This window comes from Leuresthes tenuis, unplaced genomic scaffold (assembly GCF_036924035.1).
Source record: "Leuresthes tenuis unplaced genomic scaffold, fLeuTen1.0.hap1 SCAF_16, whole genome shotgun sequence".
In the NCBI taxonomy this organism is placed as follows: domain Eukaryota; kingdom Metazoa; phylum Chordata; class Actinopteri; order Atheriniformes; family Atherinopsidae; genus Leuresthes; species Leuresthes tenuis.
Window position 1 is genome coordinate 12,721,395 of NW_027325370.1, and position 25,780 is coordinate 12,747,174.

At 38.1% G+C, this 25,780-nt stretch overlaps 1 protein-coding gene across 1 annotated transcript in view; it reads right to left on the minus strand.

Annotated features, from left to right (window-relative positions):
* The window catches only part of celsr3 (cadherin, EGF LAG seven-pass G-type receptor 3), a 96,732-nt gene that overhangs the window by 58,647 nt on the left and 12,305 nt on the right, over window positions 1–25,780 (minus strand). The window contains exons 2-3 of the mRNA XM_072367026.1: window positions 12,546–12,889; window positions 9,908–10,196 (exon numbers count right to left, since the gene is read on the minus strand). Of these exons, the coding sequence (XP_072223127.1) occupies window positions 9,908–10,196; window positions 12,546–12,889 (633 nt within the window). The remainder of the gene's footprint in view (window positions 1–9,907; window positions 10,197–12,545; window positions 12,890–25,780) is intronic.

The following is a 25,780-nucleotide window of genomic DNA, read 5'->3' on the forward strand; positions in this document are numbered from 1 at the left end:
ATATGTAAAAGTCTTGTGTGATAAATGACAGAGGTTACATGATATGTACATAATACATACATTGTACAGGCATTTCTCATGATGAGTGCTTTCACTTTTACATTTTGTTCAGTTTAGATCCATCAGGAATATGAATCTTTACCACACACACATACTCAAAGACACATCCACTGATTGTGCTTTGCTCACAGCCTGAAATATGCTGCATGCTTCCCACCCAACACAGACTTTAAAGATGAATTTCAAGTCTCAAAACTTCTAACTCTGCTTCCATGAAGCCTTTGTTGTTTAAAAACAGAGCTCTATTTTCATTCGCCCCCTGCATTTTTTCTTCCTCCTCCTCTTGCATCCACCTCCTTCCTTTTCTATTGCACCTCTACTTCTACGTCTCTCTCTTTATATAAAATCCTCCACACTTTGCTCTTCCTTTCTCTTCATCTCACTTCATAACTTGTGCTTTATTTTTTTTTTCCCTCTACGCTTGTCTTAATAAATTCACACCACCCCTTCATTCATGCGAATGTTTTATTCATCAAAGCCAGTTTTCTTCAACCACCCCCGGCATCTTGGTTCGCTCCGCCCAACCGCCTACCCCATCACCCTCCTCCTCCACCCCAACACATGGTGCATCCCTCGAGGCCAATGCACCCCCAGTTGCTTCCCCCTTCTCTTTCCTCTTGTGTTGCCTTTGTGAGACTCATTGTTGCTCCTTTCTTTTTTTAACCATCCACAGAAGAAAAAGTGCCTTGAAGGGCTCTTCTCATTTTGAGTGATGCATAATGAGTCAGACAACTCCTCATTTGATGAAATACCAATCTAATGTTTTCATATCCGTAAATGCGCCTACGTTTTCATTCATTTTTACGCAGTTCAAGCCTAATCTTACATGTAGTGTTCCAACGCTATGCTCTCTCTATAGTGTACAAAACTTATCATTTATGGTTTATATCAAATTATGTGACAAAACATTGGACGCTATTACTTAGCAAAACATGTTAATTTGGTTTTGAGTTATAGAAAAAGGCAAAAATGTATACACTAAACCAGTGCATTGATTTACATTCGATCATATTCTGATTGCTGGCAAGGTACCAACACAGACTCCAGTCTATGCTATGAAGATTAACATGCTCTATCAAAACTGTGACATTGGCCATTAAAGTCAATATCCATAAAATACATGCTACTGTGACCTGAAGCTGGAAATCAGAGCTGTGAGACAAAGATGATGTCATCAGGTGACATACCAACAGTCCCTGGGGTCACATTTTCTTATGTTATGTCATCTAAAAGAAAGCTGCTGTCAAACTCTCTTGTAAGTCGTTCCATTATTCATCTGTATGTAGATGATATCATCACTACAGTGGGTCTCTACTCTTTAGAGTGTATCACCGATTTAACACCTAGGGACCCAAGACTTTCATTTTAAAAAGACTTCCAAAGCCTGATAGCTTGAAACCATCCATATTCTATACCCGCTTAATCCGCCGGTCGGGTCGTGGGGGGGCTGAAGCCTATCCCAGCGGTCATCGGGTGAGAGACGGGGTACACCATGCAACACCAAGTTGCCAGTCCATCACAGGGCGTCTCTGAAGAATTCTTAAATAAAAATCATTTAAGAGGATAATTTAACTTTGAAATTAAATCATCGGCTTTCTCCTTCTGATTATCAATGATCCTTTTTTAAAAATCCATCATGTACTCTGAAAATGATCATCCAATGTGAGTGTCGCATCAGGGTTGGAAGCCAAAAGCCCTGATATGTTGAATCAGGTCTGAGTGAGTTAACAGTCCACTCCTTTAAACTGTCAGATTCATAATTGACTAATAATCAACTCCAAAGGAAAATTATGCAGTTGATCGAGAGCAGTTGTGTAAATCATATTTGCACATTCTTCTTTCAGATGGCTTTATTACCTGTGATGCATCTCCTCCAGCACTGCAGCTGGAGATTAGTTATGCTTGTACAAACAAAGCAGTCTCTAGTGGCCTTTAAGGTCACAACTTTGTACAGTCATAACTCAAATTTAGTTCATTTTCAAAGCCTTACAGGCAGATTTACTATAACTTTACAACTGATGCAAACATTAATTTACAAATGAGGTACAAGAGAAAGTCTCTGAGATACTAATACGTATCTGTATAACTTTTTCCTCACCTCCTCTCCTTTCCCTACATATTGCACCCCAGCCTAACTCTGCAAACCTAATTAACCTTCTTTTTCCTTCCTCTCAAACTGATTAATGCATTTATCCCACTCAGCTCAGCAAATCATGTCCCCTGCAGTACTTTTTTTTGTTTTAATTTAACTTCCATTACGTATTCAGATGTTTCTATTCCCTCCTACACAATCTGTGCTTGTTTCCAAAACCAGTTCTAAAAGCTATACCGTCTTGTTGCTCTGGTATACTGCTTCATTTTTTATGATCCGATCCTACACATTCAACATATACACAGTCATTATCTCAGTTAATGACCGCTAAAATCAATGCCAATGCTCTCTGAATCCATCCAATACCATTATTTCTCCCCACACACACACACCCATCCGGATGTTTTTTGTTTTTTTCATCTTTCCCACAATCTCCAACTTATCCTCCCAGTTTAACCATCTCCTCAAACTATTAGCTCTGATTTCTAACTCATCATATCTTTTCAAATGCATCCATTTATCTAACTGCATCTTTTGCACACTTCACTCACCGTCCCTTTTTACTGCTATGTGAGTTCATCCTAATTCCACCTTTTATGACCTCTCATCAGTTATTCCTCAGAATTCTCCGTGGATTATCAGGAAAGAGCTCATCTCTGACCCCCAGTTGTTCACTTTTGTTCCTTGCGGTAACAGCCATTTAGAAACTAAATTAGTTTTAATTTGTCTTATTTTCTCTTTTTATGTGTTCCAACATCAAATTACTGCTCTCTCAACATTATACGTATGTTTTTAGGTCTCAACACTTTACTCTGCTGAGGCAAATCTTTAGAAATCTTTATGAAGGCTAGATCACTTAAGTTTTAAAGTTACCTTAAAGTTACCTTTTAGCATGTGAATGCTAACCTGATCGGTAGTTTCTGATTTCTATATTTACTCATACTATTTACAACTAAAAGGACCTGACACAATATGAAATATAAGGACGTGGAAACTAAATCCTCAATATATAATTAAAATCAGAATCCAATTTATTACATTGAGCTCTGTAAGTGTCAAGTCTTTATATTGTTATAATGTTATTGAGGCTCAAATGTACGAAAAATTAGGAACTGTTACTCCTCCCAATGATTTGAAGTGCTGTTAGATCTTGCATAAATCAACTGTAAAACTCAAGAGAAAGATCATTCATGAGACACAGAAAGGCAGATGTGAACCTTGTTTTTATACAATATATATTGGTATTGAAGAAATTTTAAGAGTCAGCATTTGAACACAATTAAACCTTCACATCTGTCCTTTAATTTTCTTTACCTTGTATCAAGTCTTCAGTATTCATCATATATTCTATTGCTTTCTTTTCTATGTTATTTCTTTTCAGCTTCTTTAAACATATAAAATTCTGTCCTTTCTTCCTCTGTATTCAGGACTATCGCTTGTCTCATTCCCAAAACCAATTCACTTCTTACTTCATTCTCTGTTCTTTGCCGTTCCTTTATTTTCTGTCTTTCTTTAACAAAACTCATTTAGTGTCGAAGGTATACTCTTCAGTCTCACACCAGCCTATTAAAATGCCTTCTCGCCTCCTTGGCGAGTCTCTACTTTTCTCATTACTTTCTGTCTAACTTTCTGTCTACAGCTCCTTCAAAAAGCTCAAATTCACTTATACAAAGCATTATTCTTTGCAAGCTTCCCAAAGTTAATCTGCTCCTCGTGTGTTATCTGTTTTCCTTCCATATCTGCTGGATTAAATTTCTCACACTAACATAACTGCTTTATCATATCCAAAATTAATCTCTCCTCTGCCTACTACATGTGTTCTCGTTCTTATTCACTGTTCCTTACTTCCCGTGTGTCTCATCTTCCCTTGACTACAAATTGCTTGAACACAACCAACAGATTAATTTATACCTCTGTCCTCTCTACTCACCGCTTACCATTTTATCTTCTCACAGACTAAGTCAGTCTATATCCATGCTTCTGTCTCTCTGTGTCTCATCTCCTCTTTGCATCTTTCAGCACTGCGAGGCGTATCCCCCATACTATTGCGACTGTAATCTGCATAATGTGTTTCTCAATTTATCCTTTCTGAGTCTGTTTTTCTTTATTTGTGGAGGCTGACCAGATAGTATCTCTTTCTGTCAGCTGTAAGCTCCACCTTTAAAGCTCTCTGTCCAATGCGGACTTCTACCACTGACTGCTTTTAGAGTTAATAACTATTGAGCTGTTAGCTTAGATTACTGTCAGCACAGTAATCATAGTGTTTGTCAAAGATGTGCATGCTTTAGGTTAGAAATGTCAAAATTTTTGCTTCATACTAGCAGGAAGCAGGACTACAGTTTCTTTGCTACAGGTGATTGACTCTGAAGTCAGTCACCTGGGAAAGAGGGACTCTGGAGTGGCAAAAGCTATTATTTAGAATAAACTTTTTAGAATTTATTTTGTTCTTTTTGTAACATGGAACAACATACATCCACACAGTAGGATCTGATATTCTATCTATCTTAATCCCATAAACTTTGTTACTAGAAGTCTTTATAAGATTTTGTACAAATGTCTCATTAGATCTAATATCTACCCAGACTAATGACTGCTGTAGAGAACAATAAAAACAAACAAACAAACTTATAAAACCTTGTAAATGCAGGATGTCTAATTTGGTTGTACTTTGTACTGTCAATGGGAAAAAAGCCACCTTGAATATCAACCCTTACTTTTGTGTGATAGCATGGACGGCACGCATAGATCTCCCTCATCCAACCCTTCCAACCTCAAAAAATACAATTGTTTTAGCCGTTGATGAAGTCATAATTTTGTTGTGACACTTTGTTTCTCTGTATAAATATTTTCACGTCTACTTGCTCGACCAAACACTGAAAATTCTGTCTGTGGCCATGAATCAACAGGGTAAGTTTTTGTGACTATTAAGACGTGAGGCTTGGTTGTAGATCAGCGCAACGATAACCCCACAGTACCTCGTAATGCAAGGCAGTTTGCTAACTTCTAGCTTCAACATCGATAACATCTGTGTACATTTTAATGCTGTGGTGTAAATTGATTTCTTTTTATTCTGATAAAAGACAGAGTAATGTTTCTATATTTCATACCAAAAAACAGAAGAGTGCTCTTACAGAAAGGTTTATTATCATCAGCTATTCATTTTGCTCTCTGACAAAGCGGAGGGTATCCGTGCTTCCATGGCAACCCTGAAACCTACAGGTCCCTCGCAACATGGCTAAACAAATTTTAACCCGGCTGAGTATATTTACTTTAGTTATAGTCTCTTATGAATGTTGTCTTGTCTTTTAAAGGATGCTTTATCATATCAAAGCTAAAAGGAAAAATCCCTTTCTATCAATTAAGTCAATTACTGACTTTAACAAAAACTACACATTTTAGTGAGGTTTTACAGGCTATGTATCTGATTTATCTAGAGGCAGAAGTCAGGAATGCAAGAACTGTGCAAACTTTAAGATGCTCAGATGATTTTTGTAGCAAACTGCAATCTGTTCGATGTTTTTAAGGAAACACTCGTTTTGAAAGGATAATTTTTTTTGTTCAAACATTTTTATATTCATATGGCTGGAATTTATCACTTTTATTTATCCGACATCTTTCTATTTGGTTATTTTATTTGTCATATAGAACTGTAGATAGACCTGAGGACAATTAACCACTTTTGTAATTTGTCTTAATTTTAAACCTTTATTTTTTCCAAGCCTGAAACTATTCTTTTTTTTTCCAAAAGCACAGGAGTAAATAGTAATATTAATGTTTTAAGGTCCTTAAGTGAAACGCTTACCTCAAGCAGAGCTGCTAATGTTAACTGAAACACCTAAATCTTTTTTTTTTCTACTAAGGTAATCTCCAAGTGTCCAATCTGAAAAGGTCTGCAAGCAATTAAAGTCGGACTGATCAATCTGAAATCCTGTAACACAACGTCAATAAACTTAAAGGCTTTTCACACTGAATTAACCATGGGCTGTAGCACACAAGGGCTAAATACACTACATCAAGGTTTCATTCAAGACCTTGATTAACTCTGAGGATTCAGCACTTGACCCCTGCAAATGCACTGTTGTTATGTCTGGCGCTAGTAGTTTACCATCACATCGGTTAAGAGTAGCAGTAATCCACCTTCAAAGGGTCAAACTTTACTTGTCCCAGGGTTAAACATGTAGTTTGGAAAATGGTTAATTAGAGGTCACTTGTTCTCCTTTGTGTTTTTCTCACTGCCTGCAGTGGTGGAGGCTGTGAGGATGCTCAGTCATCCAGTCTAGTTTTAATACTTTAGCGATGCACTCATCTTCTGTTCTTGATCTTCCTTGTTCAAGGCCTACTTTGCCATGTGTACTCCAAAGAAACACCAGCAGATGTTCACAGATACCACCAGAGTCAGTTCTGTCGGAAACTGCTGTTTTTGAGTTTAAAATATTTGCTCTCAGTGGAAAAACAAAGTTTTCAATCTCAGTCAAAACTCCAGGTTTAGCTTCTGCCTGTGAGAACAATCCATTGAGTTTTAGGGAAAACCGGTTCAAAGCAACAAATAACGTATGAAGGGATGGATAAAGAAGGACTGTACTGAAAAAGAATGATAGGGCAAACTTTGTGAGGAGATGTCTGGAGATTTCCCTGTGTTGCAGAATCAATTCAACCCTGTGTACTCGCTGTCATCCCTGTCTTTTGCTTCTCCCTTGCCCCAGGCATTGACGAGACACCACAACACCCCACGCCTACGCAGAACAAGCACTACAACAACTATCCAGAACCCATCTGATTTCCCTCTCACCCCTCTTTTTCCATCCCCCCTCGCTCCATTCCCCCTTGCAGCTTTGCTTCCATGCTAATCTCAATGAATTCATTCATATCTCTCCATCTATATCTCATATCGCTGTCATACCAACTCTGCTCCTTCCTTTCTCCATGCCATTCTATAAGATATCATAAAATCTTGGTCAAAATCTGTGTCCAATTATATTACATCTAATTAGGGATTTAATTTAAATCAAAATTTTAACCTAGCTTGTTTTTTATACATTTTGTATTTAGTTTGTTGTTAATTGTGTTGTCTTAATCATTTTCTCTATTCTCTATGAGAGAGGACCAGCTGCTGTGATGCTACATTGTTACAGGTTAACAAATATGTTAAATGCAGCCCTATAATACAATTTACAATAGTCAGATACCTATTCACTGGAGCAAATGTGAAACAATCTTTCGAAAAGCCTAAAAAAAGAAATACGAATTATACACATTCCCATAGACTGGTTTAAAGTGAATAAACAAAGTTGCATAATGTTGCTCGAGGGTACATTGCTAATGGTTATAATTCAATAGAACAGAGAGTTCTTCAAAACAATAACATTTATATATAACATGATACTTCATGATATTTGCAAGATTAACAATCTTGAGAGATTCCATCTTGCCAGGCTCTAAACTATCCATTTGTTGAGGCTAATACTTGTTGCTGTGTGCAGATTTTAGGTGGAACAAGAAGCAACAATAGCAGCTTCTCCACTGACCTGATTCTTGTGGTTTCACCTGAATCATCTGATCTGTTAAAGTTTGTTGATGACTTTGACAGGCAGATCCTTCATCCAAACACCTGTTTGGTATTTCTTAAAAGTGCTTGCCTTTTTTGGTTTCCAGGATGAATTTCCCACATGGTTTTGTGAGACAAACCATCCAGATGGTTTATTTTGTGCAACAAACCATCGGGGACTATGCTATGAAAAGGAGTTTTCTATTTTCTATCTTTTCCTTTCCTTTTCCTTTATTACCTCTTTCATTTCATGTTCCCCTGGTTTTGTGAAACAAACCATCTGGCACATCACATTACTCCCTTCTTTTTCTTTTTAAATGGATTTTATGCCTTCGGTCAAAGCACCTGTCACACAGTCTGGATTTTGATGAAAAATCTGCAGGCTTGAGGCATGACAGTGTGAACGAGAACTAAAGTTTTGGATTCATGAGCAAAATACCACCAAGATTCTTTTCAGTTATCAATATTTCACAAGCAAAGCCAATCACTTTTATGGGAATTATCTATTATGTATCTCTTTCTTCCTTTGTACAGTGTTATTACCTCCTCCCCATCATCTCTACTTCTTCCATTTCTCTCAATTTCTTAAGCTCTCCTGACTCGTTCCATCTCTATGGCACTTTACCACGGCAGTCCTCTTGCTCCTCTGCTCATTTCCTATCTTCCTCCTTATCTCTCTTTTTGTGCCTCAGTGGAAGCTTGGGAAACACTCTGTCTCTCTCATGAAAGAAAAGTGTTGCTTCACTCCCCCTGCTCTCTTTTGATTTGAAATAAAAGGTAATGTCAGATATCCCCCAGACTCACACACACACACTGACATTCATAGCATGTATCCTCTTCAACAATAAGTATATGAAGGGACAGAAAAAAAGGGGAGACCGACTGAAATGACTGATGTATTGGGAGAAGTTGAAAGTGTTTGTGTGTGTGTTGATGTGCGCAAAAAGGGAAACATGTAGCAAATAAATTGCAGCTAATACAAAACAGCAAAATGTTTTGGTGAACGTAGTGGTGGTGTATATGTGCATGTGTGTGTTGATGAATGTGTGTAAAAGACTTCTAGTCGAGGTGGAGGATGCTCTCCCAGGAGGCACAGTGTGCACTTTCATCTTGTTCAGCTCAACATGACAAAAGAGTGAAAACAGAGCATATCAAAGAGGAAGTCAGTGTGGGATATGAACAAAGAAGCACTGACAGTCAGTTTTACTCTAGTTTACAAGGGTACAGTTACAGACAACAAGGAGCATCTTAAATCCATCTACACAATCACTATCCATCTCCTCATGCTCCTCATCTCCTGATGATAAAGAAGCTAGGTTCATCTGAAGAAATGTGCATGTATCATTTAACACTTGTCAAATAGGTAAACATGCACACTGATGTGTACAAATGTGATGATGCATTTACCCAGAAATGTATGTTTGACCTGAATGTTTCATTGGGTATTTGAAACTGCAGCTAATTTACATTAGCCACAGTATTTGCAGTACTTCAAACTTTGAAACATCTTTGCTCTATAAAAAATTAACATGTAAAATATAACAATGAAATTATAGTCCTTCGAGATATACGTAATCAAAGGAGAAAATCATACTGAGGCTTGTATCCCCACCGCTAATTGTTTGATGGAACTATAAGCAGTGTAAATGTAGCTCAATATCTAAACTAAATTCTATAATTCTAGTATTTTTGGTTTTATTCAGTCCAATTCACAAGATATAATTCAAAATATGAGACTATTCATTGTTAACTAACTTTACTCTAAGGAATATTGATATTATTTTCTTGTTTTCTACTTTACTACAGCTTTTAAGTTGGTTTAAATGTCTCTCTTTAATCTTTGTAATGACCTATGTGGTTTCTGTGTCTTGAAACAACATTTTATCCACTGTAGTAACTACTGCCGTAAGTGTCTATGAATATTCCACCAAAAATAAGAAATATTTCTGCACTGCAGTAGGTGCACTGGAAAGGTCAGCCAGTTAAACAGATACACTTCAACATCAAGGTGTATAGACAGTGTGCTAAAGGTGTCGAGCTTGACCGATCAAAACTAAATACGTTCAGTCACAGGAGACTGATTTGAGTTCACTTTAAGGAATTTATAAATAGACTAAATTTGCGTCCGATTTTACATTTTACTGGTTCTACAATCTATAATCAACATGTGTATACCATCCTCACAACAGCACACACACCACCCTACTCACCGGTGTACTCTTCCCGGCAGATGCAGGTGTAGCCTCCCTCTCTGCGGGCACACACGCCTCCGTTCAGGCAGGGGTTGGAGTAGCATAGGTTGATCTCTGTCTCACAGTAATCGCCCGTGAAGCCCACAGGGCACCGGCAGCGCAGGCCCGCAATGGGGTGAATTGGCCGGAACAAGATGGAGGGAGAGGAGATGAAAGGGGCCGAGCTGTTGAAGCGCAGCACTGAGATGCACTTCATGTAGTTTTGGCAAGGCTCCCGCAAACACACGTTGTCATCGAACGGGAGAACCTGGAGCAACGGGAAACAACAGATGAAAGATCCAGGTTGTTAGGACGGGATTTGGTGGCATCAGCCATTACTGTTCATCATAGCTAAAATTATTAATAATAATAAATTTAACATGCGAAAAAGCCCGCGATCTTAAATCATATTCTTCCTTGCTTCTGTTTTTTTACAGGAAACCTCCCAGTGGAAAAGACAATATTACTCTAGCTGCAATACTCGCTGCATTTCATGGGAACTTTAGTGGATCTTTTTACTTCATCTGGGATAGAAAAACGGTGTTTGAATTAAAATTTAAATAACAGTTTTCACTTTTTTCTTCTCAAAGGAGACCAATGAACGGGGAGGGTTAGGTTTGTTGGTATGGAACGGCCGGCATCAGCAGTGCTGAATTTCTGAAACATTTGCCGTCACTGTCCCTCAGTTATTAGACCTTTAAAAGCTAATTCATTATTTCATCTCGTGAATTCTAAAATACTTTAAATTCCACCCTGTTTTCCTTAACTGCACAATGCCTTGTCTTCCAAGTACAAATTTCTGCACGAAACAGGAATAAACTCAACTGTCTGAAAACCACTTTTGTATTTTCCTGTGATGTGAAGTGTACTGTTTTGGTTGCCATTCTGTTTTGAAATTCAATTTGAGTTAAAATGTGTCACCTTCTTTAAATCATCCCAAGGCTTCACCTCTGATATACGTCTCAGCATCCCAAGTTCAGATTTTGAGTTTGTGATGGAATGCATTTGGTTGTGCCTATGATATATATGCCCGGGCCATAGAAAAAAAGTGGACTGGATTTAACTAAGCAAATAGATAAGAGCCTCCCAGTGGAAAAGTGATGCATTATTAATGTGTTTCAGCTGGCAGCAAGTTATTTAATCCTAACTGATGCAGTGAGTAGCTTCTCATTCCTTAAGCAACCATGTCAGAAGACACATGTTCTGGTCATGGAGTCGATGTGACTGTGTTTCAAAAGGGTAAACTAACTGAGAAGATTGTTCAGTTCTGAGGTCCAAAGAAAATCTTAACGGACTGTGATCAGAGATCACTTAAATGTTTAAGAAAATCACTTTTCGGTGGGGCTGATTGAAAAAAAGGCTTAATTTTGCAAGGGAACATAATGATCAGACTCCTGGAAAAGGTCATGTGATTTGTCCAGAGTCCAGATTTACCCTGCTCCAGAGCGACAGACCTACCATACAAGCCTGTGGTGGCAACATTGTTATCAGGGGTTGCTTCAGTTGGTTAGGTCTCGGTTCTGCAAAAGATGAGGTCAGCTGATTCCCGAAATATATCAACTGACCAGGTTTTTCAAGCAGTACATTTTTTTCTTCCCTAATGGCACAGGCATATTTCAAAAATGGCAAAGCCAGTACTGACTGGACATAAATTGTGAAAGAGTGGTTCAAGAAGCACGAGGCATAATTTTTACACATGGATTGGCTACCACAGAGTTCAGACCTGAAATCCACTTTAAAATCATTGGAATGGGCTGGAGAACATTTTACACAGTGGTGCGAATGTGATATCATCGGATAAAATCACAAGGGTTTATCTTCATTTAATTTGTGTTTATCCATCCATCCATTTTCTATACCGTCAATTCGTCGGTCGGGTAGCGGGTGGGCTGGAGCCTATCCCAGCAGTCATTGGGCAAAAGGCGTCATTTGTGTTTATGTGTTCTCAAAATATCTCTGTCATAAGTGTGTGTGTGCATGTGTGTGTAAAGACGCTCTGGGCTGTGTAGACATGTATATAACTGATGTGCATGTGGTGCTATGTGCTGATACGCGTGACTTCATGCATGATAACATATTGTGGTCATATTTGTGTATTGTTGCATGAACCCATATGGCTACTGTACCATTAGCATCTGTACTGTATTAGTCTCAGTTCACATGCAATATCCTGAGATGACTTGATGTCTTGTGATGCAAGGATGCTCAAATTATTGGAATTAAATACTTTGACAAAAAGAAACAAAATAAAGAGTTTTCCAGTGCCAAAATCAAAGCAAAACTTTATGTAAAAGTAATCATTGCATACTCTTAAGAAAAAGATCCAATGGGAACATCAAAAATCTAGATGAAAATGTACCTTCTTTGTGCAAGAAAAGATTTATTTGTATCAGTATTGTTTGCAGTGGTACAAAAAGTGGTCTTTATTCTAAATAATGATGAAGCCAGAGGTGTACAGCACTGAGGTGATCCACGCTGATGTGATCAACATGCTTGTCAATGTTTCCCTATTTGTCTTTTGTGTTGTTATATGAAAGTGACACAATACACCAATACAAGGTAGTTAAAAGTGTGCTTCCTATAACGCCAGTGTGTGCGCTGCTGGGCATGAACAAACCTCCATCTGTGTCAGTGATGTCAGCCTGGGTCTGTTCAGGTACAGCTGCTCCTCCAGGGCCTCAGAGGGGAAGAAATGCCCGCCTGGTAATGCGGCAGAGAAGCTGACATTGAGAATCCCTCCCGGTGCTGCATCCAAGTCCGGCTGGATGTTGAAGATGAAAACATCTTCAACAGGCACAGAGAGAATTGCAGACACGCCCTCCAGGAAGTTACCCAGCAGTGGTGAGAGGAAATGCTCCTGAGACATGTTCTGGAGGCGGACTGTGACACTACTGCCCAGCATGTCTTCGGTGATGATGAGGACCCGGAGAACACACTGGGCTGAGATGCTGTGGACACCATCTGAAAAGTTGAGGAAGAGAAGAGGAAACAGTTAGATGAACAAGTAGATGTGTTCATTTAAGAGTTATATAGAAGAAGGACAAAATGTGTAAGAGAAGTGAAAGAGAGTAAGAGGAACGAGGTGGACAAAATAAAAGCAGAGGATGACAGGGATAAAGGTGAAAGCTAAGGAGATAGATGATATAGAGCCAGAGAATAGAAAAGAAATGTAACATAGTTTAGATCAGTGAACATGCAGGACTGTATCTCACACTTATGTTATCATATATTACTCATACAAACATGAAAGACAAGTAAGACATAAATACTACAGAGAATCCCAGCATCTTTTTCAAGATGGCATTGTTTCTGGTAAAAAAAAAAAAAAAAAACACTTTTAAAGTGTTTTAACTGTGCTTTAACACAGTTAAAGCTGCTTTCAAGACTCATAATGACTCATTTTGTCACTGAAGTGAACAAGCTGATGCTGCAAATGCTATTAAATGTCAAAATGCTGGCAAGGACTGCCTCCTGAGAACAGCAACAAACAGAAAAACACTTACGCCTATCTTCCCATTAAACTTTCACTTTAATCAAACTTTAAAAATCTCAGTGTGTTGTCTAAGATTAGTAGATGAAAGGTTACTGAAACTGCCAGTCTTTAAAAAGACATCTGCTGGATAAAAGGTTTCTGTTCTTAAAAGAATATGCTGTCATTTAAGTGCTTGAGTAAGTTTAGTTTTAGTTTCAACTAATCGTAAGAACATTCTGGTTTGTCAAGCATGAGCTGAAAGAAAAACCTGAACCTTTCATCACTAAAGTGTCAGGATTTGTTCTCTTTGTAATGTTATGGGGGGGGGGGGGGGGGGGGTACTCAAACCATTAGAGGGAGGGGAATGGCAAATGAATGCAATCTTTGTCAAAACAGTCACATTGTGTCGAATAAACAGAACGACCTCCAAAGTAACCAGATTGAAATGTAATTTAAAAGTTATTGGAAGTATTTGAAGTTATTTGAAGAGGTAAGACAGTGCTCTCCACCACCATCATAATGAGGGATTACCCTTCAATAGACTGATGTTTGCTCCCTTCATGAGAGTCCCACAGACTTGCGTACTCAGTGAATCTATATGTTATATATGCTTTGCCGTAGAAATATTGGACGAAACGACAGCTTTCAATTTAACTGTTTACTTACAGTTGATTTGCTTTCCAGTCCATGATATATGGTATTCTTCTACAACACAGAAGACACTTCTTCAATATTTTGAATTTAACAAACTGGATTTGATTGGATTATGATTACAATGAACTTGACTCTAATTGGTTTGAATCAGACAGTATGATTGAAGTGCCTCGATGGTGGTTGATGTGAGTGTTTGACCACTTGTACTTTTAGATTACTAAAATACTTAGTTTGGCATGTTTTGCATGGCCTTTATGTGAATATTGACTCCAAACTACTTATTCCCTCAAGACAATCTTAGCGCATTATCAAGTAAACTAAAAAAATATGAACATTCATTCACTGGCTGCCGGAAGTAAATACACTTTTCAGTGAACCCTCAAGCTCAGTGTAAATATTTTCTCATTTTCTTGGAGATGTGAGACAGATGAAAAACTGGATTTTAGTGTGGTTGTTTGTTGTGTGGCCCTGTGATGGCCTGGTGATCTATCCAGGGTGTACTCGCCTCTCATCCAATGGAAGCTGGGATAGGCTCCAGCACCCCCACCCCTGAATTAGATCAAGCGGGTATAGAAAATGGATGGATGGAAGGATTCCTCACATAACTTTAATCTTCTATCATTTAATCTTTCGTCTTGTACCACGTCAGCTTTAGTTTATGGCTAGGTCTAATTAGTGAGTCTAAACGGATGAAAAAGAACAATGTTATTCCTGCTAAATATCACCATGGTGATGCTGCCATTACTGGCATTTTTGCATGTTTACATTAGCAGTTACATGATATCAGATATCTGCAGGATATATCTGTTTAGTTATGATATGTGAATCTTCTTCTTGAGATTAAGATGTGGTTGATAGAAGATCTGTGGTTGCCAGCAAAATTATTCAGTCGGAAAATCCAGTGCAATCAGGGTTGAACAATTTTGCTGGCAGCAAGAATAAGACAGTTGTATAATCTTAGCATTCACTTCATCAGAGGTCACAAGATTGTTGAACATCCGAACAGAACATACAGAGCTATGCTGTATAGTGAGTAATCTGGTGGGGCAAGCTGGCTAGCAAGCTATAAATTAATACAAAAGCAACATGGCAGCATTGAGACATATTCACTGTTATAGTGAAACTGGTTGAATGATATTACTGAGAGAATAAAATAATAAGGAAGCAATGCATGAGTGATCCAAGAGCAAAAAGGCATGGCAGGAAAAAATGAGAGAAGGAAAGAGAGGAACACGACAGCAATGGAAGAAGGGCGAGGGGTGAAGGGGACAAACAGAAGACAGTGACTCAGAGAAGATCAGGGGACAGGGAGGCAGTGGAGGGTGAAGGAGAGCAAAGGAGGTTTAATAAAAACTGGAAAAGAAAAAAGCAAAGGAGACAAGAGTAAAAAAATATGAAAAGAGAATAAGTAGAATGAGGACCTCTAACTGATGAATAAAAGAGGCAAATCACGTTACTGTTTACATGTAAATCAGTTGCAGATTACTGTTATGATAAAAACAAATCAAGATGTTTCTGTCTGATTTAAATCATAGAGATTTAACACAAATTCTTGGAAAATGTAAAGAATTTTCATTCAAATCATTCTTTTACATCTTTTCATTTAAATTTTCTGTTGATAAAAGACGAAAAAGACAAGCGGAAAGTAAGCGGACGAGGCGAGAGGAAAAGTAATACTGCAAAAATGAAAAAGAGAAATATATATGTGGGCAAAAATGGACATTAAATGGAGGAGGAAATAGAGTCAGTGTAAACGAAGGGGCTGGGGGTTGGGTGGTGGCAGCTGGTTTGATTACCGGATTATGAGGAGCCTCACTCCCTACTGACCTCTAACACACACACAAATGTACAAACACTTATACTCATATACACACACTCAAATCTAGAAGACCTTCATATTAAATGAACAGCCAGAGGGAAAAGTGGTTTTATAAGGGGAAAGAGGAGGAAAGGTATAAAAAAAAATCATGCAAGCACACACACACACACACACACACACACAGATATATACATATTGTATACATACATATATATATATATATATATATATATATATATATATACACATTTTGGAGTTAAAAGCTATCAAAGCCAGATTCAATATCAGTCTTCTGGATCACAATGCAAAGAAGCAGCACTAATTGACACTGATCTCCGACTGTCATTGAAATGAGACAGGGATCTATGAAAAGAGCTGAGGTAATCTGCTGGAATAGGACCCAATCTCTCACAAACACAAACACACACATACATGTACAGAGCATAACAATAATGGAGAAATGTTGTCACATTTAGCAACAATCAGACTTTAAGATGTGTAACTGCCATGCGGACTTGTGAGCCCACAGCTGGTTTAGAAGAAACTCGGTTTCAGAGTGTGTTCAAAGCAAGTCTGATGTGGAAACTTAAGCTTGTTTTGCTGAAAAACTGGTAATGGGCCAAAATGATTCAGGACAGATCTTGTATCCAGGGGTTATACTTTCAGAGAAAAATTTTTTTGGATTTGTCTTTAGGGGAGAAGGACTGGATGTTATGTTATAATCCCTATAATTCATATTTAAACCAAATAGCATCTATAAAAGGTATCTTCATCCACTATGGTAATAAAACATTTCAAGGCCTTCCCATGTCAACCTAAACTGGACCGCAAAATTAAAGTTGCCCTTTGATCATCTTAAACACACCTAAGCCTATTTGCTTTCATGCTGAGAGTTAAATGAGTAGAGTGATATCACTACTCCGTGCCTATATAAATCTAGTATAAAGACTAGAGGTACATATCGGTCTGTTAAAAGTTTCATAGTCTCACTACTTGAACTTCCAGAGCTCCAGTAGAACAGATGAATAAATTCCTACCTTTCTTGTTTCCTCCATACAAGAAACTGTAATATTTCTGCAACATGAGGAGGTACATGCATTAAATTTTCAGCGGATGCTAACAGTAATTATGCCAACCATTTTGTGACTCTGTGTAACAGACAGACATAAGAGTGGCATTAATCCTTAGAAACCCAAAAAATCTTCCTGGCAAGAGCAGGAAAGTCTTTTCTTGTACATGTACCCTGTCAGGAGCTGCAGGAAATTTATGGTTTTACTCTATGAGAATCCCTGTTGCAACATAAATAATAATTTTTTAAGACCTTCTCTGACACTAGTGGCCATTATTTGACAGTAGTTGGACAGGGAGGTGGGCTGGGCCGGATGAGGACTACAGCCTGTGCACATGGGATGCCCACACGGTCAGGTTAGCAACACAGGGCCCTATATATGACTGTTTATTAATTAGTGGTATTTTTCTCAGTGATATTCAAGATTGAAAAGAAAATCATCTGTTAAGTACACTTTATTCTAAGGAAATGTATCTACCACCTCACTGGCTCCAAGCAGTGCAGAATAACAAGTAACGTTAGTGAATAAAGTTCAGTTATATTGATGAGGACACTTCAATGGAAAAATATGCTCAATTACTCATCAATATACCTAGTGGTGTTAATAGTGTAGCATGATTAATTTTGCATGTCTTTTGTTTTCAAATAATTTTTTAAAACTAATTTTAAAATAATGTAAATAAACAGCAATATGTTACAGATAATATAAACATGACATTAACCTACTATAATTCTACTGTGATTAACTGTTCATGAATGCAGTAATGAACTGTTGAAATTTAATAAACGTAACAAACAGTTCAAATAAATGACAGTAAATGCAGTATTGAATAACAGCGTGAACCCTGCTGCCAGTCTCACTGTAATTTTACAGTGAAATTGCTTAGTGTATAGCATAGCTCACGTTAAATAAACTTTGATACCTACTCATCATTAGAGGTCATGTAACTTTTGATAAACAAAGATTAAACAAGGTATTATTCTTTCTACTTTGACGTTGTCCAACAGCTATTTAACTCTTATTGATCATTCTCACAATTAAGTACAATGAAGTTCAACCCAAAAACATGTTGGAAGACCTGATTGTTTTATGTTATTGGCTGCCACATTGCGTTATGTTAAGCAGTAATGTTACAAGAAGAAAAGAAAAGGAAACATCTCAATCTTTGAGCCAGGAACAGTTAAATTACACTGAGTCACAGCTTCACGGTGATCCCTCTCAGAGACCCACTGGAGACAGCTGTGGCATTCAAACAGCAACATTTGACAACTCAACAAATCGTATAAAGGACTAAAATGAAAGATGGTACTCAAACTTATAAATGCCAACTTGCCAGGGTGTTTTTTTAACTTCAATGGGATTTTATCAGCCTTCAGAGGTACTCATGTCCCAAGCTATCATAGAATTATGACTCCACGGATATAATCATTTTGACAGAAACAGACAGAAAAGAAAAACAACAATTTGATCTGCATGGTTGTTCATATGCAGCTCGGACAGCATACTCTGTCCAAGTACTGTTACACTGACTAAACCACCTCCTTTTCTGCAGTCTGACACAAGTTTGCATATTCTAAAATGTTAAATATAGCTCTTATAAAGCAAGTCTGGAGAAATTAAAGCGGTTTGTTTTTCTGCAAGACAATTCCCTCAATTCATTCTGATGTCTAAAGAACGAGCATATACCACTGAAACTCACCAAACAGGGCAGATCCAGTGTGCAAAATTGGGATTAGCCACCGACATGTCTTTAAATACCCACCGCATCCTATAGGACTCATCCACTCTGTACCAGGTCAACATAAAGGCCACATGGGAGATGAAAGTGACTAGATGAGAGGTAAGTAAAGGTAACCTTCCCGGTAAGCCAGGAAGTCGTGAGTAATGCATCGCCCAATCTCCATGCCATTTAACTTTAGTCTGCATGGAAACAATAAAACATTAATGACCTCCAAACTCCATAAATGGAAGGTTACTTTTCACATCTTTCACACTGCAAGAAAACAAAGCATTTCACAAATAACTTAAAGACACGTTTGCAAGCTTTCACAACTCCTGTGGGCATCTTGCCAACACTTTCCCCTTCATGTGACTGCACTTCAAAGCAGGAGAAGAGTTTGGAATTGGCGAGCAAAGAGACTAAGAATAACCACACTGATCTAGAATCATCAGTGAGGTTCCACGGATGCGTGAACATCGACGCGCCATGAAAGAGAGGCTGGCCTCCGATCAGTGCTCCCGCTTTAAGGCGCTTTGTGGGTATGTGGTCCCAGCGTTTCAAAGGGCTGAGGGAGTTCAGCGCTATCTCTCTGTGCCAGGTAGCCTGACTAATAGCACACTCAAAGCTTCTTGAATGTCAGAGCATCCCGAACTCCCTCCCTGGAAATCCGAACAGAAATAGTCTGCAAAGTAGTTTACAATTGAAACCCACTGCTGGAGGTGAAATCAGCCCAGGAAACATTTTCAAAATTTGTAATAATGGCCAGAGGGATGGGTCATGAAGAGAAGCCATGACATTTTCTTTAGAGGAGGACAGCAAGCCAGATTTGGATAAATTGCTCAGATAACTTTTTACTTCAAACAGCTTCATTACTTTGTCTGAAAACGTCACAAAACACAATAAATATCCAGAAAGCTGCTCAGTGACCTTCAGAAGTCGAGACAGACTGAGGAACATTATGCAAATAAGAAGAAAGTTTTAACCTTCTCTTTATTTTACTTATTGCTTGATTTACGGTTGATGCAGCCTGAGGTGGGTTTATTATTTACAAACTAAAAAAGAAGGTTTGACTGTGGGTACTGCATACAGATACTAGATGGAATTAATTGTGCTGTGGTGATGATTTCAGACCAGCCTTAATTTTTTAGACTCAGTGTCTAATAGAGGGTACAGCTTGCTGTTAAAGTAAAACCAAACTGTTATGATCTGTAGTTTGTGCATTCAGTTACAGCAGTCAAATGTCTTGAGAATGTAGTAAGAAAACCTCACTTTTTGATTTCCTGTTGATGCAGACTGAGGTGCATTTCCTATTTACAAAGTGAAAAAAGGTTTGACTGTTTTACAGGAAGTGACAGAAGAGCATGTCTTCCATTGAAGGTAGCTTTAAATATGAACATGGATCGTGAGGTTCACAGAATTATCAGTCCAAATTTCATGGTGGCTCAGTCTGTGAAGACAAATACTGCCAGGGTTAGAAGTTCAAATCCCTTCATGCTTCAGTGATATACTTGTTGTATTTACTCATGACACTGCCAGTGTTAAGGGTTTGACTAAAATGGTTTGCACTTCTCCTGAAACTATTATGAGTCAGGATTAAACAGAAAGAAACCAAAAGGGGAGATATATTACAACTAACATGCAAAACCAAAAAACAGTAAAATTGGATTTACACTGCATATAAGCTCCTGGGTGTTACTCTGAAATATACCAAACACTGTGTCTGTGCCCTCAGTCCATTACTTCACAGTGTATGCACTCACAATCGCATGCTTTTAAATCCCATTTCACACTGTGTTGTCATATCCCTTTGTCTGGCATTTTTGAATCTCCCCTCTGTGTTCATCGTCCTTAAGAACACGAGAGCAGGCTGAGTTTTCAGGGCCCTGTGTTGCAAAGACTGTGTGAATTTTTCTGCTGCCGTCAGGACTGAAAAGATGGTGCAGCTTCCACTGAACAAATGCAGCCACTCTGTCCTGAGCATGCAGTCTGAAGTTGTTAACTGAGCACAGAAACAACTGTTTGAAGCACATTCGCCCAAAAATAATGACTTCCTTCCCAGAGAGAGTGTGGAAATGTTCTCAGTCAAAATGGCTCTTGAATAGATGAGTGAGCAAAGGGATCACTGAAGACAGAGGAAGGCCATACATTACAGCCAGTAAAATAACTGTAAGTGTTAACAATAGCATGTATGCATCATTACAAATCACACAATCCCAGGCCTTGCTTTGACAGCTGATTTCTGTGCTCTGGTTGTTTGTTCAAATCTTCCTCTCCCTGGGGTCTGAGCACTCATTACATTCAATGTTAAGAAGAACAGTATGAAAAAAGCAACACAGACGCGTGCACACACAGGGCTGCTTCAAGCGCATAATAGTTTAAACAACCCTTTTATAGCTGGGAGACTAATCTTTTACATTAAAACAGCAACACTGTAACTTTTCTGAACACCAGAAGCCCTCTCTCACTTTCAGCTCATATCACATTTATACACACCCTCATGTTTATTGTATCCGTAAACAAATCCGCAGTGACCTCTCCGATGTGCAGACGGGACTTGGGTTAGCAGCTGTTTGTAGCTGCATCCTACATCTGCCCTCTGTTTGCAATGTCTTCTCACGAATGTGCAAGTTCCACTTGCACATTCATCTTTTAAGTAAAGAAATCTTGTTTTACAATTTTTTCATAATAAGACAAAAAATAAAAAATAATCCAATAAAAGAATCACCCCTTGTCTGCATGCAGTAGGAATGGGGTCTCACATCATCTGCAGTCTGCTGTTTTTGTGTTGAATTATTTGATATTTTGAAACATAACATGACGGACAGAGGACACTCTTGTAAATCCAGCACCTGGGGTTTGGGTGTGTCAGCTGTTTTTATCATTTCTCTCACTGCAAGGGCCTTTTCTCAGCTGAAAAGATCCCAAGTTTGAATTTTCCAAACCAATGCTCCTGTGTAATGGTGTAACAGTGCAGGAGTAATGATCTACTTAGCACAGCCTGAGCTGCAAAAAGGAACTGCTGTGATTCTTACGTGCAAATGCATTTTATACTGAAAATGTGTAAATTACAACTGGTATGCTTTTCTTACAAATAAAGTATGTTGTCAGCTCTGTAGTGTAACCGAACACGCTGGACAAGATCAAATCTTTAAGTCATTAGCTCAATATAACTAGTGGTTTCTCATTTGTTTTCAGTCTCCTCTATTTAGGACTATCTTCTTCTCTAAACTTTGCCTTTTTTTCTTTTTGATATTTTAGAAGTTCATCCAGCCATGTCAAACTCCATCTTCAAGGTTGTTCTGTATTTCTTTTATCTTTTTTAAAAAGAACGAGACAGAAAAACAGCACAAGGACACAAATATCTAATACCTCTTCTTATGCGCTGAGAAGATGTACCTCAACAGTGTTTTGTACCACACTGCAATGGTCTAACACCGAGAGATATGATATCTACATTAGATATTTATATGTGTAGATATTTATACGTCAGCCAGGCACCAGAAAGACTAAGATAGCCCTGTATAGATGCAGATGAAAAAGTTGAAAGGTGCATCTTCCATACAACATTAGATAATCAGTCCATTGGCTATAGCTGTTCTGTGATGGTGTATTGTCACCACTGTATGTTGAAGGCTAAATAAAAGCAGTGAGAGAGGTGTAATAATCTTTTTTAAAAAAATAAAAAAAATTTCAGCAATTAAAGTTGAACAAGCTTGATTTTTCTCTGAGATTAAAGTTTAAATTGTGGTCAAGATAAGGCTCAAATCGAACTGCAAACCTTCAAACCAGGCAACTGCTCTTCCTCCTGAGCGTCAGTCGAATATGCTAAATTTACAATTCTAATCTAAAAAACACGTCCAACTGGCCCTGATCATAATTTTTTATGCATTACTTTTATTCATGTCACTATCACCCAAGAACTGCCTGAGTCCTGCTTTCCATCTTCTTTTGTCCCACACTGAATGATAAATCCAACTAATAAAAAGCACATTAGAAATGTAAGCAAGGACAATGAGGTCAAATCCCCTCCCCAAAAAAACCCAAAAACCCCAATTAGACCCAACCTAAAATGCAGTCAAACTGAACAGGCCCAAAGAAAGCAGCATATAACAACCAACTAACAGCAGCAGTGAGTTAAAAGTATAAAATCGGTTGTGGTAATAATGATGCACCAAGTGATCAAAGTTGTCTGTGCAAGTGTGTAAAAAAAAAATCTCTCTTCAACACTGATTAGCCACGTCGTGTTTTCCAGTTTATGAGCTGTTGAGAACTGCATGTGCGATACCAGTAACGAGCAACCAAACCACCAAAATTAAGTGAGAAATGAAAGGATAGACCACTGTGTCCTCAAATGGCTGCATTTCTCAGCCTCATTTGGAGGACAAGAACTGGGATGACTTTGTCAAACCATCAAGAGTCAGGATTCAGAAAAAAAGACTTTAGATATGGCAGCCTCTTAGAATAATTAGATTTAATTCAACAAAGATTTAGTTGTTGAATTCCAACAGCCTTCAACAGACTTGTAAAATCTAACTCTGACTATTGGAGCTAAATGCAGCACAGAAGGTGAGTTACTGTCCGGCTCATGTTACTGCAGGGATCTTGTTTATGTGCAATAGTCATATCAATATCACAGGGCTAATTTGGTAATTATTTACTGATGTTACAATGCTAAACATAGAAGCAATTTTTCATTCTGCTGACGGTGTGTCTTCATTTTTCTTGCATGGTACATCTTACTTCGGTCTGATTAACGCTGGACAAGATCAAATCTTCGAGTCATTAGCTCAATATAACTAGTGGTTTCTCATTTGTTTTCAATCTCCTCTATTCAGGACTATCTTCTTCTATAAACTTTGCCTTTTTTTCTTTTTGATATTTTAGAAGTTCATCCAGCCATGTCAAACTGCTGATGGGAAGCAAGCTATGTTGAAAGAATGACAGTTCAAGTCATTAAAAACACAGAAAAGGACAGTTCAATGTGCTAGGACTTTCTTCAGCCGAAAAGTTACAGCAGTTCATTTAAACTTTTCCTGAGTTTAATGTATTATGCATGTTCAACACAATCAGAGCAGACACTACTCAGCCTGCACAACTACGTAATATGATACGTTTTATGTGTGCAACTTGGAAACTACTTTAGCTTTTAAAAAGTTAATCGAAGTAGCTCCCTGCCTCAGACAGCATTGTTCTCCGGATAGACATATGTGAGATTAAATTATTGGTCTCCAGGATAATAAGGTAGCATCATACTACAGTTTTAAGTGGAAATGTTTTTCCCGTTAGTCTGCTCAGAAAGCATGCAGTTGACAGAAATGGTGTAAGGAGCAGATCTGAGTACCAGAGGCTTCCCAGCTCAGCTGCAAAGCTCTCAGCAGGGAACATGAATTTGTTACGCTCTCAACTCCAGGAAAACTATTCTTGTCTGAATGCACAACCACTTTGAGCACGATTGTGCATAATTTTGTCCTATTTATCTCAACTTTGCAGCAGTTATTCTTCCACTCAGATTGCATTGTCACAGGAGAGAAAGACACTCATCATTTGGACTTTATTTGTACAGGGCAGCTCCCAGAAGAGAACAAGTACAGCTACATGACTATAAAGTAGAGAACAAATCCTGAAAGCTGGGAAATAGACATCTTATCAGTATATTCGCCTGTCATGTGCTCAACTCTGGTTCTGCTTTTTGTGCCAAAGAAAAAAATGCTTTGTTCATTCTTTTATCCGTTTTGCAGAGAAAAACCAAGGGCACATACTTAAGCTTGAGGGACAACAGGACAACAATGTCTTCAGAAACCCAGCGATGTCAAGCAATTATCCAAGTGATGGTAGTATGGTGTTAAAAAGACATGAACCCTAACTAATCTGGCCCTTGATACATAATCTCTGGCCTTCAGTGGGATAAAAGATACAGCATGAAATTAGATTAGCGTTCCTATACAATACGCCAATGTCAGAACCAATCACCACACTTTTAAAAACATTACTATAAAGCAGTTATATGCTTGATGCCAACACAAATCTAAAATACACAGTTACAAAAAAAAAATAGGACAAATACCGGTCAATGCAAAAACCTGTTCAGGTCACAGGTTTGATCTTATTGTAGGTGTCATGTCTACACAACACTAATTGGCCAGCAGAGAATTAAACCTGCCATCTGGTTCTCTGTGAATCATAGAGGAGAGGAAACTGTGTCAAACTCCAAAAAACAAAATTTGGCTTGAACCTCTTGATGGCCAGTATCAATCATAACACTGGTGGATGAAGATGTAGACAGGAAGTTTTATGGATTTTAATGGTAAGACAAAAATCTTTATAATATGTTAAATTACAGTCATTTTTAGCAAACTTTTAACAGCCCTCCCTGTATAACGTGCATTATGCTACTACTTTGAATGGTTAACATTTACAGAATATGTCGGTCATAGGGGTTGCAAAGCCAGGTACATGACAATAGATACATGAAGAACAAAAAGAGGCATTAAAGAAACCCGTTTAACCGTGCTTGCTCTCTAATTTCTACACAGACCCAGTTACAGAAAGGTTTTCAAAGTTTTTTTGCTAAACTGTCAAAGGCCATAACAACAACGCAACAACAAAACCATGTTGTTGTGGCAGTGGTAGAACTGTGGTGGGCGTCAAACTAACAGAAAGTGTAAAAGTAGTAGTTTTATTATTGTGCTGCCAGATACTAGAGGCACTGTTAATAGAGCTTCTTTTTCAATAAAACTATCTGAATCTGCTTTGTTTATATTAGTAGCTGCAGAAGAAGATCACGTTCCATAAAATAATGTTTAAGACATATAGCTGTGAACCATTGAAAACTGGCCTGTAAAATGTTACAGCAAAATCCACAAGCGATGACTTTCCTATTACATAAAGCCACTTTGGTGGTAAAAAGTGAACCCCCAGGGCATTGTGTGGGTTCAGGGGCCTAACTGTGTTTTCTTCACAACATGACATCCAAACTGGTCAGTGACGTTTCCCTATTTGTTGAGTTCTCTTGTCTTTTCCATTGTGTTATGTTTTGAAATGAAATCCTTTTGTTTCTGACTTCAAAACACTAAAATCTAATAGATTTGAAAAGGGAAGAGATAACAAGTAGGAAATT